The following is a 14,826-nucleotide window of genomic DNA, read 5'->3' on the forward strand; positions in this document are numbered from 1 at the left end:
CCTGGAGACTACAGCAAATGGTGACGCTACAGTCAAATCCATTCACTAGTTTGAATCTTGGTCAATCTCACATAATTTCTGCTGTAATAAACTACATAATGAACTCAGGTCTTACAGCTTAGCATTTCCAACTGTTTGCACACACCAGAGCCCTCCATTTTCCTTCTCTTACCTCTGCGGGTTCCCTGTGGATCATCCTCCCACCTCCTGCTTCAGGCACTGCCACTCATTCTTTGCAGCCATAGTCTCATATTTGGGTCTTGTATGCCCCTACATCCTCTCTTTCAGCCCACGCCTGGGGACTCCTCTGCCTCCCAACTCCTTCACCCCTTGATCCAGGACCCTTCATGGGCTCTGTGGGGATCCCATTCTCCTTTCCCATGTGAGGCTCTAGCTCTGTGTTGCTCTCGCACAAGTCCTCATTCTTGTAATTGGGAGTGGGCATAAAACCCTGTGCCTTCTCCCCCAGTCTATTATTTCTCTGGGTCATTCCCAGGGCATCTAACTCTTAAATGTTTGGATGCTCTTAAATGCTGGGAAGTGCTATCCAGATTGGTATATTTATATTGCTATCAATATAGATACAGGTCAGGATAGCAGTATACCGAAGTTGAGAACGGATGCTGTTAACCATGGGTCTGAACTATATGAATATGCAACAGTGCTGGCGCTATACAGATGCCACTGGTCTCACCTCCCCCATGGCCTAAAGGGTCTGACTACTTGTGTACAGAACAGTTCATTCAGTCTGGGGCGTGATCAGGTGTAGTGTTCCCCAAGCCAACTGCAAGCATAACTCAGCCATCACTTTCTGGCTGTCCGAGGATCCACACAGCTTAGGTTTTATGCTTAGGTTTTGTAGACAGCCACGCCTGGAGGTCTCCCCAGAGTTGCAGTCAGTATGCATGCCAGTTCCTACACTTTAAACCTAGTGCAGATGTATTGATATGAGCTGCAGCCACAACTGGACACTAGTACAGTTGTACCTAGTGATGCCTTCTCATTGTGAAGGCTCTGAGTGACAGGAAAGTGACAGACATCCACATCACCCGATCACAATGAGTTATTGTTTTTCTGCTATTCAGAGCTGCATTTGTCAGAATCTACATGCTCCCTGCTCCTCAGTGGGCCTGTAATTGTTACTGTTGCCTCCCTTGAGGAGTAACTCATTCAGCCTTTACCGTGTCCCAGTACATCATCTGTAGGTAAAAGCGCTTTTCCAGGCACCGGCTTTCTATTGTGAGATCCTGGCTCCAGTCCTAGTGAGATCCACTCTTCTGGAGTTCGACAGTCATACTTGTCATTGTCAAATATCTAAAAAGCCAGGACATGAGTGAAATGAAGTCTTACTTCAGAAAGAAGGAAACACCTGATACATGATTTCATGGGAGGAAAATTAACATGCAGTTCCTAAATGGGCTACAAAAAGAGAAAACAGTCCAGATGCAAAAGCTGTGCTGATCTTTGATCAACACTCTTCTCCCATACAGCAATTTCTGTATCTCTAGCACTTTCCTAGGGAGCAGAGACACCACCTGGAGAGGTGTCACACAGTAATATTGCAGACTACTGCATCCAGAAGGAAACATGAGACAACACCTTTTCTTTGGACACACAAATGACAGTGAGCAGCACCCTCAAGGACTATTAGTTTTGATGGAAGTTGTGAGCACCCTGCAGAAGACGCTCAGTATCTTGTAGAGATTCTTGAGGGCCCAAGCTTGCTTTAAAGCATTTTCTTGTTTTATTGCTTGTTGTATCAATGATGGCTAAGTGCCCTGCAATTCTCAGAAACATCCTGTGGTATAAACAATGAGACAGACCACAAATGCCAACCACACTCTCTTACCTTTAGTGGGAGGTAGATGGGAAAGACAGGATCTTTCTTCTCCTCAATAGTTGGCATATTGTCACGATCGTGGTGCCTTGGCATCAGCTGATTGGAGTCTATCCCCTTGCTGGCTAACAGCTGAGCAATATCACAGGTGAGATACAGCCGTCTTCTCCTGTTTTGAATCAGAGGGGGAAATAATCACTTAATGCACCTAGAAGGGCTCCCATGCTTGTAACTCCACATTTGATCATGCATCTCTATTAGTAAAAAAGGTTTTGAGCACACACTGCAAACATGCATATTTCCTCATCTACAGAATGTTTAGTTCAGTTAGTTCAGTTCAAAGGTACTTACAATGATCATCTAGTCCAATTTATAAATTATATACATGTACTACTGTACTAATATATTATGTACATTATAGAGCATATACAAAAATAGAAGTTAAAAAAGGATGAGAAAAAGATGAAATAAACACTATTTTAAAAAAAGTTTTTCTTCCTGCATCCCAGTGAATTGCCTTGTGCAGCCCCTGTGATGTGCACACCCCACTTTGAAGACCACTGCTTTACAGGATAGTCTTTTCCTAAAGATTCTTGGCATGTCATGCCTTGAAAGCAAAAATCAACACCCTAATTTGCTGTGCCCATTCCATAATGAAGTCTCTAGCCACCTTCTGGTTACTTACCTCTCAGCCTCAATCTTCCGAGGGCATTGCCCTGGAAGCCCTTGGAAGGAAATCTGCACTTTGGGCTTAAATGATTGTACTGGGAAATCTGACTTGATGAGGTTCTCAGTGGTTGGTCCAATCACTTGCTTATCCAGGACACTTCCAAAGTCCTCAGGCATCTTAAAGGTTGTGACTGAGAGACAAAGAGAAACACACATCTGAAACCACCGGACATCCCTCTTACATTTACACACAGAGGACAACTGTGCTGTCTCCTGGGTTGTCTGCAGAAGTTACTTCACCAGGTTTGTGAGAGAAATCAAGCGGACATCAAATGGGAAACAGAAGGGAAGACTTTTTTCCTGCTGCAATATGTCATAGTTTTCCAGTATCAAAATGATGGCATAGAAGAAGAATTAGTGTCATGCACCTTGTTAGGAGGTAGGGCACTGGCCTGGCTTTAAGGAGCACTGTTCTGTTCCCAGCTTTGCTATAGACTCTCTACGTGATCATGGGCAAGTTATTGTCTCTAGTGAGCAGCTTCCCTCACTCTCAGAAAGGGGTGGGATTCCTCTGCCTCCCTGGGGTGCCCTGAGACCAAGAGTCAGTCGTAGCTGGGAGGAACTCAGTCGAGACAGTGATAAAAGGCTTATGAATATTGCAGGAGAGAACGAGGTGCTCAGGTCACCTGTATGCGCTAAAGTCCCTCTCCACACCTTACTTGGGACAAACCTCTCCTCAGTTTTTGCTCAAGAGAACCTCCCACTCACATCAGCAGTGGTGAGAGAAAAAAATTGAATTAAACAGCTAACAATCTCACAATTTGGCCAAATGTTTTCAATGGAAATTTGGACTAAGAAAAAAATATACATTTCTAAGAACTGGCTGAAGTTAAACCATGTAATTTACCCATAAATAAACTAAACTGTTTATATTGTTAATCAAGCCACAAATAATAGAACAGCAGCAAACTGGGAATTTGAAGCTTAACCTAAATTAAGTAATTGCATGCAAGCTTTAAAAAGCACTATTCCCCAGACAGAGCTAAGCGCTGAGCTAAAAATAGATTTTAGTGAAATGAGCTTTTCATTTCATGAACTTTCACACTTTACCAAGGAGAAACTTAAGGTTCTGGCTCGTAAGCTGGTATTTGAGACATCAAGCTTTAGAGCCGATCACCCTGCTCTGTGTATTTCTCCTTGCATCATGGATGCAACCCCTTGATTTCAAAGCAGTTGTGCAGAGCAGCCAATAATGCTGAAACCAGACATGTTTCAGGACGATCAGGCACAGAAAGGATCCTCTAAGAGGTCATTCCCTTGCCCTTTTTAAATGGCCCCTGAAACAACTCCTATAGGGTCCTGTTGTCTGCTTAGGGACTAAAGGAAATAGCCACTGAACTCCCCTCTCTTAGGAATGACTCCTAGCCTGGAATAAATATGATCCTAAACATTTCCATTGTCCATACTGACATGCACGCTTACAGTAATCTCGAGGAATCCCTAAAATGCAGAGGGTTTACTACATCTCCTTTAGCCTCCTGCATATCTCTTGCTTGGGGTCTTTACAGAAAGGCCCTGATTTATATTTGTTGTCAGGGAGCACAGCTGTTCCAATTTTGTCACTTCATTGCTGCAAAATCCATGGCACCATCCATTATGGCACTTTGTGCACTATCAACTATTTATGCCAATACTTAGCGTTTCATTTGCATTTACATTTCCAGCTTGATAGCTTCCTCCCCCTTGAAGAAGCAGCAGATCATAAATAGAGATCTGTCTCTACTTGTTAGGGATGAGTCTAGCTTGTCAAGATTCACTTGAGGATGCAGTCATTTGTCCTCACTCATGAAAATAAATGTCATTTCTAAGCACAGTAAGGTGGTATATATAGTTACCATCTTTCTCTAAGACGAAAATTCTCACATGCACACTTTCTCCCCACCCGCTGCCAGCCTATGATCCATATCCCTAAGAGTGCTCTAGGGGCTAGGAGAGTGCTGGCAAACCTTTCAGCAACGCTGTTTCTATATTTGAACATCCATGACACAACAAGCTCTTGAAAGCAGGTAGGACCAGCAGCTCCATATACACTAAGATCCCTTGCATCTAAGGAGAACAAGCCGCTCTGGGGCACAGCTGGATACATAATGAATAAATGAGAAAGGACCATGATTTCAGCTATGGGTACGTAGATCCTGAATACAGCTCTCACAGGCAGGTCCCATTTCACAGGAAAGGGGGATTGCTGGCTCCATACACAATCATAATGCATGCAAATTAGTGCTTTCCTGGCGTATGGCCTGTGGAACCATACTCCCATCAGCAGCAATGCAGTCTACCCTGAACCCTGGGGAGATCTATCAAGTAGAAAAGGGAGCATGGTTTTACCACCCAGTCAGATCACTTTGCTCCATCTCTAAATGCAATTCACTTTTCACAGGACATTCACTGAGGGGAGAACAAAAGCAGAGCGCTAACCTAAAGTCATCAGCCTAGTTCCCAGCATGCTCACTACAAGCAACCATAACAGTTACGGCCCCATTTCCTGCCATGTCACATTTCCTCTCAGTATATTTACCTTTAGGGGTGTACTGCTCGAGGTCCGCCTGTCTTAGCAAAGCACGGTACATATGGGGGCCAGCACAAACATCCTGAAATGTAGCATGTGAGGGAAGTGTCAGAGATAACAAATCACAGTTGTAGCACAGTGGGAAGCACAGGTCCAGAGAGAAAGTGAGACTATAAGACTGAATTTACCAGAGCTTTAGGGACAATTGAGACTGTGAGTAATGGTCAGAAAAAGGCTCAAGGAGGCTCAAATACCTGGAAACTTCAGCCTGATGCACAGACAGGCAGGGGATTTGTCAGCAGAGTGGAGCCTGGTGTCAGCTCAAAATGTCGACTGAGGGCTGATGAGGTAGGTAGTCATTAAGGTTTTACTTCCAAATATCATCTGCAGTCAGAACCATATGCCTGCCCTGCCACACTGGCATCCTAAACCCAGGCAACATCATGATGAAAGTGATAGCACTGGCCATTGAGGAAGGCAGCACAATTACAATCAGGAAGAGCCTTATGGCTTCACACTTTGTAAGGGCCAACGTCTTGCCCAAAAGCCTCTGACCAAAATGAAAGGCTAGGACCTGGGGTGAAAGCTGTATTTCTCTATACCAGGTGTACTGTAGGTCTTTCAATTTTAGAAGTACAGTAGTAGAAAAAGAACTGCTCTTTGCACTTACCTCCGAGATGTTGGAGGCTGCTGGAGGCAAGACATCAGCATGAAATGTCTTTTGTCTGAAGTCCGAGTATTTTTTTGGCCCCTGGTTGCAGCTATCGGGAAGCAAGAAACTTGCTTGTGGACTGCAGTCCCATTGTAAAGCCTCATTGCTGGTGTCAGGAGGCTTGGGGCTCCTACCCAGAGAATTTGTCAAATCCTTCTTTGCTTTATCCATCTTCTTAGGGGAACAATGCTGTGATGCAACCCTGGGCTTGCTAGAGCAGAAAGACATTCAGCCCGTTAAACACTATATTTGGCACTCCTCCACACCCTCCCACCGTGCTGGATATCGTTTGCTCACTAAGATGATGAGTGGGTAACAAGGCAGGTTCGACCCCCTGCTTCGGTACCAAGCATTGCCTTTGTGACCTGGGGGCCATTGGGCTCACGTGGCTGACTCGATGGCTCACTAACCCTAGGGAAAGAGGGCACTTTATTATTCCAAATGGATTTTGGAGGTGGAAAACCAGCAGCATACACAATGAAAGCTGCTTTCCTGAAGCAGCAGGGGCTTTCCGGACCTGTGGCAGCATTCAAAAGGCTGTGAAGAGAATTTTAGTAAACTGGGACTACAACAGAAGTGCTACTTTTGCTGTACCCAAATCCCTTAAAAACCTTGTCACGCTTGACTCCAGGTATCTACAGCCTAGATACCAACACAGCTACTCCCAGGTGTAAAGTCTGACTCTCTCATTTAAATAATGCAGGAGAGATGTTTAAGCATCACCTAACGAATATTAAAATATAGCCAGAAGCTCCCCTCTCTCTTCTCCTGCAGGAGATATTCTTGCTGGTGATTGCAGCTCACAAAAAATTTCTACTCTTCCACCTTTGGAGACGCAAGTCCAGGCAAATATCACAGCTTTATTTTACACAAACCTTCGTGCACTGAGAGATACTAATTAAAAGCAGCCCTCAGACTTCTGGCACAATGAAAATGCAACTCTTGATTTTAGGCTTGTCTAAACAGAGATGACTACTGTAAATAATTAGTACATTTGAAGTGACACAAGCCCCTCCAGCCTGCACACACATGCACCGATGTAATGATGTACACATACCCACATAGCTTATTCCTATAAATTATGAGTCAAAGCTCTCTGTGGTGTTTCTCAAGGATACTCCAAGTGCAGTATGGCTTATTCATCAATGCCTGCTTGGGGCTAGACCCAGACTTTTCATCCTACCTGACTAATGGTTTGTATCCTGCACCCTTGCTAGGAGCCACACAACTGCCTTGCTTACTTCTGGAAGCCAAGCCTCTGCAACAGGCTGCTAGGTGGGATTCTTCCAGCTTGCCACAGTTAAGTGTTAGAATGACCTTGCCTGGTCTTGTAGGCCACAGCTGGTATAGTACCTGTCTGGAGTCTCATCCTGATGTGGAGACAGCACAGCATCCCTTCCTACCATGCCCTCTCTGCTCTACTCTTTATCAGAACAAAAACTCTGCCTGTCCTATGCTCTTGATCAGAGAGGGCAATTTTTTCTAAATTTCACCTTGCTGTCTGTCCGCAAGAATGAATCGGGTACACACAGCAGAGAAAGCATTACATGCATGCTGGAGATAAGAGGGAGTAACTGTGCTGGTTTATTACTGCAGGTTCAAGCCAGTGCACCATTTTGAGATGTTGATTCAAAAAAGAAATCAGGTAATAAATCAAGGTTACCATGATGCGAATCCTTTAAAGTGAAATGGAGTAAACGAACAGATTGGAGAGACTTGGGAGACAGACAAGATCAGTAACACCCCCTCCCCTCCTTCAAACTAGAAAATCTCAAATTTTTCCCCTCAGCTTCTCTTTGGCACAGCAACTGGAACCTCATACCCTGAAGAATTAATTTTCCATGGAGGATTTTGGTTTTATTAGCTATTTTATGCTCTGGCCATATATATTTTAGCAGCCCAGCAGGATTGATTGGTATCAGCCAAGATTCAAGGATTCCGTATGAACCACTGCTGGACTCTTTTGCGCCTGCTGCACTGGCACAGAGAACAGCAGCAAGGAGGAGAGCCACTGCAGGGTTGTTCCGCATATGTCACCTAAGCATCCTCTTTCTGGGGCAGGGGCGGAGGCGGTGATGTGGCTTGCTGTACTTTTACCTCTTAGGACTAGAATCCTAAATCTGTCAATTCAAAAAAGCTAACTCCAGGGTACAGGGTTCATCCAAACCCTTAGTAGGGTGACCGACTGAGCCCACTCCCAATTTAGCAGGACCATCTGTCTAGAACCGAAATAATGTGGCTGCCGCTGATGACAGGCTGAGCTCCTGTGACAGGGGGAAGCATGTACCAAGCCTGCCCACAGCAGGCCTAATTCTTCACTGCTTTTCTCCCTGTGTATTCACTCACACCTCTGCAAAGTCCTTCCTGAGCACTTCTCTCAAAATAAACCAAACTGCTTCTCAGTGTCCAGCTCAAAAACATCCATCTGTCATGCGCTCACAGCTACAGAGGGAGGGTCTGATGTTTGTAACTCAAAAAAAACCTGACACACACCACCCAAAATAAAGAACAAAACCAGGCCTCCAAAGTTTTCCCAGCAATTCCCCAGACAGATCAGTAAAACAGCTTGTCTGATTGTGCTAAAGCTGATACAGAGATGGGAGAACTGCTAAGCACAAAGGGAATCCTGCTCCTCTGCCACCCCAGCTGCTGAGATGTGGCCAGGGTTTCCAGCAAGGTTTCCCAGAGCATGCTGGGGAGCCAGCTCCTGTGCCAGCCTCCAGCTACCGGGTGGTTTGGTGCTCCTATCCAGCTCTCAGGAATGGTCTCTAGGTTGATTTAAAAGATGAAAAGATAGATCCTCTCTTTTATTCAGCCTAGCTGCTGAGCCAAGGGGTTTATTGCAGAGCAGCTCACTCTTCCCCAGCCTCCAACTCTGCCACTGGCACCTTCCACCTCCCCACTACCCCCAAGATGATAAGTAGCATGCAGACTCCAGGGCTGTCCTCCCCACCCTCCATCCAAGGGTGACCCTGGACCCTCACCCCTGGGTGACAGGGAACACCTTCCACCTTGCAGCGAGCAGCCCAAGCTTTCAGGCAGCTCTGCTAGAGCAACTGCCAACAGCGTGAAATTGCTCACACTTGAAGATTTCTTGGTTGCCCAAGGAATCCTGAAGAAAAGCAGTGAAACTGGCCAGGGCCCTGTTAGTGTCACAGTCTGGCTGCTGCGGGCAGGAGGCCGGCTGCATGCCACGTTCACAGCCCTCAATCCCTTCCTACTCAGAAGCTTTCCTCAAGGCTGAAGCTTCCCTTCAACAAGGAGAGGTTCAAAGTGCAGGGAGGAAAAGGAGTTCAGCTCATTGCAGGCAGATGAGATATCTTCCTGAAAGCAGATCCTCTGCCCACCTCAACAACCTTTCACTCCCTTCTGCCCCAGTGCGCCTTGGGAGCATCTCCCTGCCCTTCAACAGCAAATATCTGCCTTGCACCCAGCCAGCCCAGCTTTACCTATAATAAGCTTTGAAAATCATTTCACAACTACTGAAATGCCTATCTTTCCAGCAGTTCAGTCATCCTCTCTCACACCTGAAAAGCATGTTTCCTAGATATACCAGGGGCATTGTGCTATGCTAAATTGAACTATTCAAAATGAGAGCGTATTCTAATGGCTCTGCTGACACAACATTAGCTACAGCGTCTGTGTGTCATTGTGGCAAAACTATAATTACAATTTCTTGGTAAATCCAGGGTTTACATATCCAAGAAGTCAAACTCCCACGTGTCTTGCTCAATGTCTGGTATGAGCTTTTTGATCTGTTGCCTCTAGTTCGATTCTTTGATCCAAAGCTTTGACAAAACGGGCTCTTTTCTTTCAAATAAGGTTCAGAATGGCTAAAAACTGCAACAGAAAAAGAGAAAAGTACTTTAAAATTATCTAACCCCTAAGCAAAACCACAGATTAAAATCTAGTAGTTAGTCATCTGAAATCTATTTACCTGTGGATTAGCCAGAACCCCAACTACTACACCATCCAGACACCAACACGTAGAAATTCCTCCTTCCTATAATTTAAGCCATATAATATAAGCTCAGACAAGGTGATGCACTCTCCACAATCTGCTTTAAACATTATCCTCTACTTAAAATCTCTTCTACTTTAAAAAGGGAATTGAAAGTAATTTTGAGTTTTATAGCAGCCCATTCCCTCCGACAATTTACATCGTTTTAAAATTGATTTTCCTCCAGGTTTTTAAATGCTTTCCTTTCTCCATGGGAAAGCACCACACAACCACCACTAGAACGTGAGGACACAGCGGGGAACAGCAAGAGTGATGGCAAACAGTGTTCCTCATTACACAGACAGCCTTAACGACAAGGTTACACCACACGTTTTGAGGTTACTGCCATGGCGGGTGTTACAAGACACCACACAAAGTATTTAGACCGTGACTCCAACAACGTTTGCTTCATTTATGAAGCACAACAGCCTCTGTTGCTGCCGGGGTGCAGGAGAAGCAACCCAAGGGCAGTAACTAATTGTGCTAATTGTGGAGATGGGAGAGAGTGAGGCACCCTGAGGGAAAGGGAACAGCTCCCCGCGCCCCCCGCTTTGCACCAGCGGCAGGGGCACACCCCACTTCTCACGGTCTGAGGAACTCAAGCCCCTGCCCAACATTCCCAGCGTCTTGCAAAACACAAGACTCCCTCATTACCCACACCTGCGTGTCCGTCCGTCCGCCTGTGCAGCCGCCCACCTTGCACCCGCTCATCCTCCACCCGTCCAGGCCCCCTTCCCTCCAACCCCGCTAGGCCAGGCCCGGCCCAGCCCAGCGGAGCGGAGCGGAGCGGAGCCCCGTGCCCCGTTCCCGCCCCGCCACAACCCCTCCTTGCACCCCGAAGCTCCTGGCCCGCGGAGGCGCCGCCAGGGCCGGGCCCTCCCGGCGGGCGGTACGCACCGGGCGATATGCACCGGCCGGCCCGGCGCGGGCCTCGTTGCTACGGCAGGAGGGGGCGGGCGCAACCACCCTGCTGGAAGCGGGGGACGGCTCCCTCCCCCCCCGCGGGCGGTTGGACTGGTCCTGGGGAGGTGCCCCGGGCGGGGGGAGGGGTCCCGTCGGAGAGGACAGGACGGGACGAGACGAGACAGGCCGCGGTGGCCGTTACCGTAGCCGCGGGGACACCACCAGAGGGACACCACCACAGAGACACTACAAAGCCCCCAGTGCCACCTCAGAGCCATCACAGAACCCCCACAGAGTGATCACTGGGCCACCACTGCCACCCCAGGGCCACCATCGACCTGCAATAGGACAGCCACAGAGCCATAGAGCCACCCGTAGGACCCCTGCCATAGAGTCACCACAGAACCGCCACTAGAGGCCACTGCTGTGGGGCCTCCACAGAGCCACCATCAGCCCTTGCTTTCCAGGGCTGTCGGCCCCAGGGTGCCTCTGGGGACAGCCCCCAGTTCCCACACAAGGGAGGTGAAGGGCTGGGTGCCTGCTGCTCTGGTGCCACCTTCCGTGCCAGCTGGCCACCAACCCCACCGGTGGCTGTCCAGAAAGGTCCAGCAGATCTCTCCTTCATTCATCCCAGCGCCAAAAACATTGTAGGCAGGCAGGTTGTGGGATGTAGACCTGCAAGATGGCCAAGCTTATGTACCCATGGAATTCTTGAGTGGTCACATCCAGGGGGTCATGTCAGGTGGGGACAGGTGACTACTACCATGTGCTATGACCCTGGAGAACATGTCATGCCCTACCGAGGGAAAGGTGGCACTGGGACCTGCTGGGAGGGCCCTATCAAGCTGGTCCCTCAGGGAGGGGGTGTTGGGGAAGGGACAAGCAGTGCCAGCCTCATGGGGGAGTGAGGAAGAACAGGTTTGGATTATTTTGGGGGAGAGGGAGGAGGTGAAAGAAGCAGAGAGGAGAGGATTTAAATTTAAAAAAAAAAAAAAGGCTGTAAAAGTAAGATATCTAGTGTGAGGAAGGGCAAAGGGCAGAGGCGGAGGAGGAAAGGATGAAGCAGGAGACCAGTGTGAGGCTCTTGCAGGAGGGGAGCCGCGGGCAGGTGGATGGGCAGGGGCTGCTTCACAGGCCCTTTGCCCCCCCACGCCTGATGGCTCTGTCCAGGCAGGCAGAGAGCTGAGAGCAAGTCCTGCTGCTGCACAGCTCTGCATCCAGGAGAGGTGCCTGTCCTAGAAAACAGGACTGGAGGAGCAGAGCTCTGCAGGGCTTCCTGCAGACAAACAGCTGGCAGGTTGGCTGAGGGACGCCTGCATGGCCTTGCATGGGGGCAGAGGTTCAGGCAGGCTGGCACCGGGGGGGGGGGGGTAGGGGGGTAGGGGCGGCATGCCACAGGGAGGCAGCAGAGCCCAGGCGATGAGCACCGGCTCCTCCCCCTGCCTAGGCACCCACCCTGGCACCCACTCTGGCAGTCAGGTTGATGCTGGGTGCAAAGGGCCTGGGAGTCAAGGGTGGAAGAGGCACTTGTGCCATCCAAAAATTTGCAAGCAAGGGGATGTGACGTTTGGGCAGAGTGGTGGAGGCTGTGGCTGGCAGAGCCTCAGGGAAGAAACACAAGCTTCTCCCTATAAGGAAGCTCCCTCCCAGCAACACTCAGCTCCTGCCAAGGCATTCTCTGGATCAGCCCCACACAGCAGGGAGGTCTCTGTGCAGATTTGTACTCCGCAGTGGACTGCCGCGGCCCTGCTCAAAGCAGCGGCTGCTGGAGAAACTCCCAGGTGTAGGTTCTCTGTCATACTACTGGCCTCAGCACTTTACTTAAGAAAGGAGTGCCTGCTGGCTTGTCTCGATTAAGTTTGATATAATTACAGCTTTTGCTGGAGTTCCCTGGAGTCACATCCTGGATGGTTGCTCTGGCTGGGAGGAAGCAACAGTGGAGCCCCTTCACTCTTTGCATGGGAAAAATACTCATCCATTTCACACCGGCGTCATCTCCCCTGCAGCAGGTTGGGATTCACAGCAGGTCTTGCTGTCCCTGTGGTTAGCTGTGCTTTATTTTTGACCAAGCTTTCAAAGTTTGACACAAAATGCTTCAGCAAGTCGGAAGATGAAAGCCAAGTTGTTTTGACTGTCTGGGCTTTCACAAACCCACCAGGCCAGAACAGAAAGCAGACAGGTGTGTGAGCGACCTCGCTCTCCATCCATGTGCTGCCATGACTGATTAATTTCCTGACCTGCATTCAAAAGGGCCTTGAGGTTCCCCAGAGACTTGCTCCCAGAGGTTGCAGCAGGGTGCACTGACACCATGTCCTGCTTCCATGGGTGCTCCTTTAGCCCAGGACTGCCAGGCAGAGGAGCATGAGACCTAATCACCTGCAAAAGGCAGGTTCAAAATGGTGGTGGCAGCAGTTGGCACAGATGAGCATCTCTGTGCTTTCCCTTTCTCATATCAGTGTGGGCTGAGATCCTGTCCTCAGCTAGGCTGCTACAAATGGTTTAGTGCTGTCTGTCTTCCAACAGCTCTTCTACCTGCTCCTTTTCTGCCATGGGCTCTTTTGAGGCCACAGATCTGCCTGTAATTACAGGTGATGCTGAGTTCCCAAGAAAACTGTTCTTCAAGAAGATGTTCCCAAGTCCCTGCTGAAACAGGCTGATCATTGACTTATCCAGGAATTTCCCTTGTGCAAGGCTGTTTTGGGAGAAGAAAAACACTGCTCTCCCTGTACAACCAGCCAGACCACTGGCATGGTGAAAGCATAAGCAAGGGTTAGCAGACTCTGCACCCACAGTGAGGGAGAGAGGTCTCATCTCCCCCAGTTACTAGACATGAGAATCAAACCGGTTTCAGTAGGGGTTAGGATGTGAGCTGGCACTGGGAAAGGGAAATATGTGAAAAGTGCTAATGGTTGATTCTGTCTCTAAGGCTCTTTTTTGGCTAAAGAGCCAAAAAGCACATGAGCTGTTGGAGCCACCTTTCCTCCCCTCCCCTCCACTTTCAACCCTTTGGCTCTCAGGCATCTATCCCAAACCTATAGCTCAGAAAACATGATTGGCAGGACAGCATATCATACCAAAGTTTGCTTTTACACAGAACAGCCTTCCTCTAGTTATGGGAGGAATAATAATCAAGAACCTCAACTTCTGTGGACCTCAGAGATGATACACTTGTTGTTTTTTTTTCATCATTTGCACCTACCCGATGTGGGTGTCAGGTCCCTTCAGATTTAGCAGTGTTTCCATACCCACCCCACACACATTTTGCAGAAGGTGTAAATGATCCTCAAAGCACAAGGCCACTGGAGAATAAGGCCCTAGATTTCTCTGTCTCCACACCTACATGTGTTCCCACACACAAGATACAGCATTCATCTAGAGTAAATCACCACATGTTGACAACGCTAAGAGTACATTTGACAGAAACTCCTTAGATCAGACCCCAAAACACAAACCCACGAGAAAGTCATAAAGCAGGGAGAGTCAGGACGAGGTCTGGCTTCATGTTGCCTACACCCTTCTCCTGAAGGGGCAGTTTGATTCTGGGAAGGCGGTATCAAGCCAGATTCACCTTCTATTCCTGCTACTTTCAACAGCTCTCTCAACGCAAGGCTGTTGCTTTGAATTCAGACAGGCTGGGACCGGTGGAGCAGTTTGTAGCAGCCAGCGCCAACTCTGTGCTTTCTACCACAGTTTCACTGCAGCCTCAAAAAATGAATGAGACTTTGACCTGACAGAGTGACATTTCTGTTGGTTACCTTTCTCCCTCGCCTCCACCACCATAGTGCAACAAATCATCTCCCCAGGGTGCATTCTTTCACATTCAGGATCACACCATCAACCCAGCCAGAAGGCTACCCAAAGGAATTTTTAGACAGAGGTTGCTTCTGCAATGAAGGTGAGCAGAAAGTGTGGGCCTGGCCAGAAGTAGGAAGGCGGCAATGAAGACTGCCAAGGCCAAGCCTGAGCAGGCAGGGAGTGGTGGGGATGGAGAAGTGAAGCAAGCCTCAATGATGAGATCTCAGAAGTGGCAGGCAGGGACACTTGCAGGAAGCATTTTTACACAATGGGTTCAGGTTCAGCTGAACTGGCCTGAACTGTCTCTAATGCAACACTGCTGTCTTCTCCATACGGCTGCA

General features: G+C 48.4%; 1 protein-coding gene across 1 annotated transcript in view; it reads right to left on the minus strand.

The window, feature by feature from the left end:
* DNAH1 (dynein axonemal heavy chain 1) overlaps positions 1-14,470 on the minus strand; it is a 79,762-nt gene extending 65,292 nt beyond the window's left edge. The window contains exons 1-7 of the mRNA XM_064455669.1: positions 14,446-14,470; positions 10,685-10,754; positions 5,746-5,998; positions 5,085-5,157; positions 2,523-2,697; positions 1,850-2,006; positions 1,182-1,314 (exon numbers count right to left, since the gene is read on the minus strand). Coding sequence (XP_064311739.1) covers positions 1,182-1,314; positions 1,850-2,006; positions 2,523-2,697; positions 5,085-5,157; positions 5,746-5,998; positions 10,685-10,754; positions 14,446-14,470 — 886 coding nt within the window. The remainder of the gene's footprint in view (positions 1-1,181; positions 1,315-1,849; positions 2,007-2,522; positions 2,698-5,084; positions 5,158-5,745; positions 5,999-10,684; positions 10,755-14,445) is intronic.
* Between the last annotated feature and the right edge of the window lie 356 nt (positions 14,471-14,826).

This window comes from Phalacrocorax carbo, chromosome 6 (genome assembly GCF_963921805.1).
Source record: "Phalacrocorax carbo chromosome 6, bPhaCar2.1, whole genome shotgun sequence".
NCBI classification, from domain to species: domain Eukaryota; kingdom Metazoa; phylum Chordata; class Aves; order Suliformes; family Phalacrocoracidae; genus Phalacrocorax; species Phalacrocorax carbo.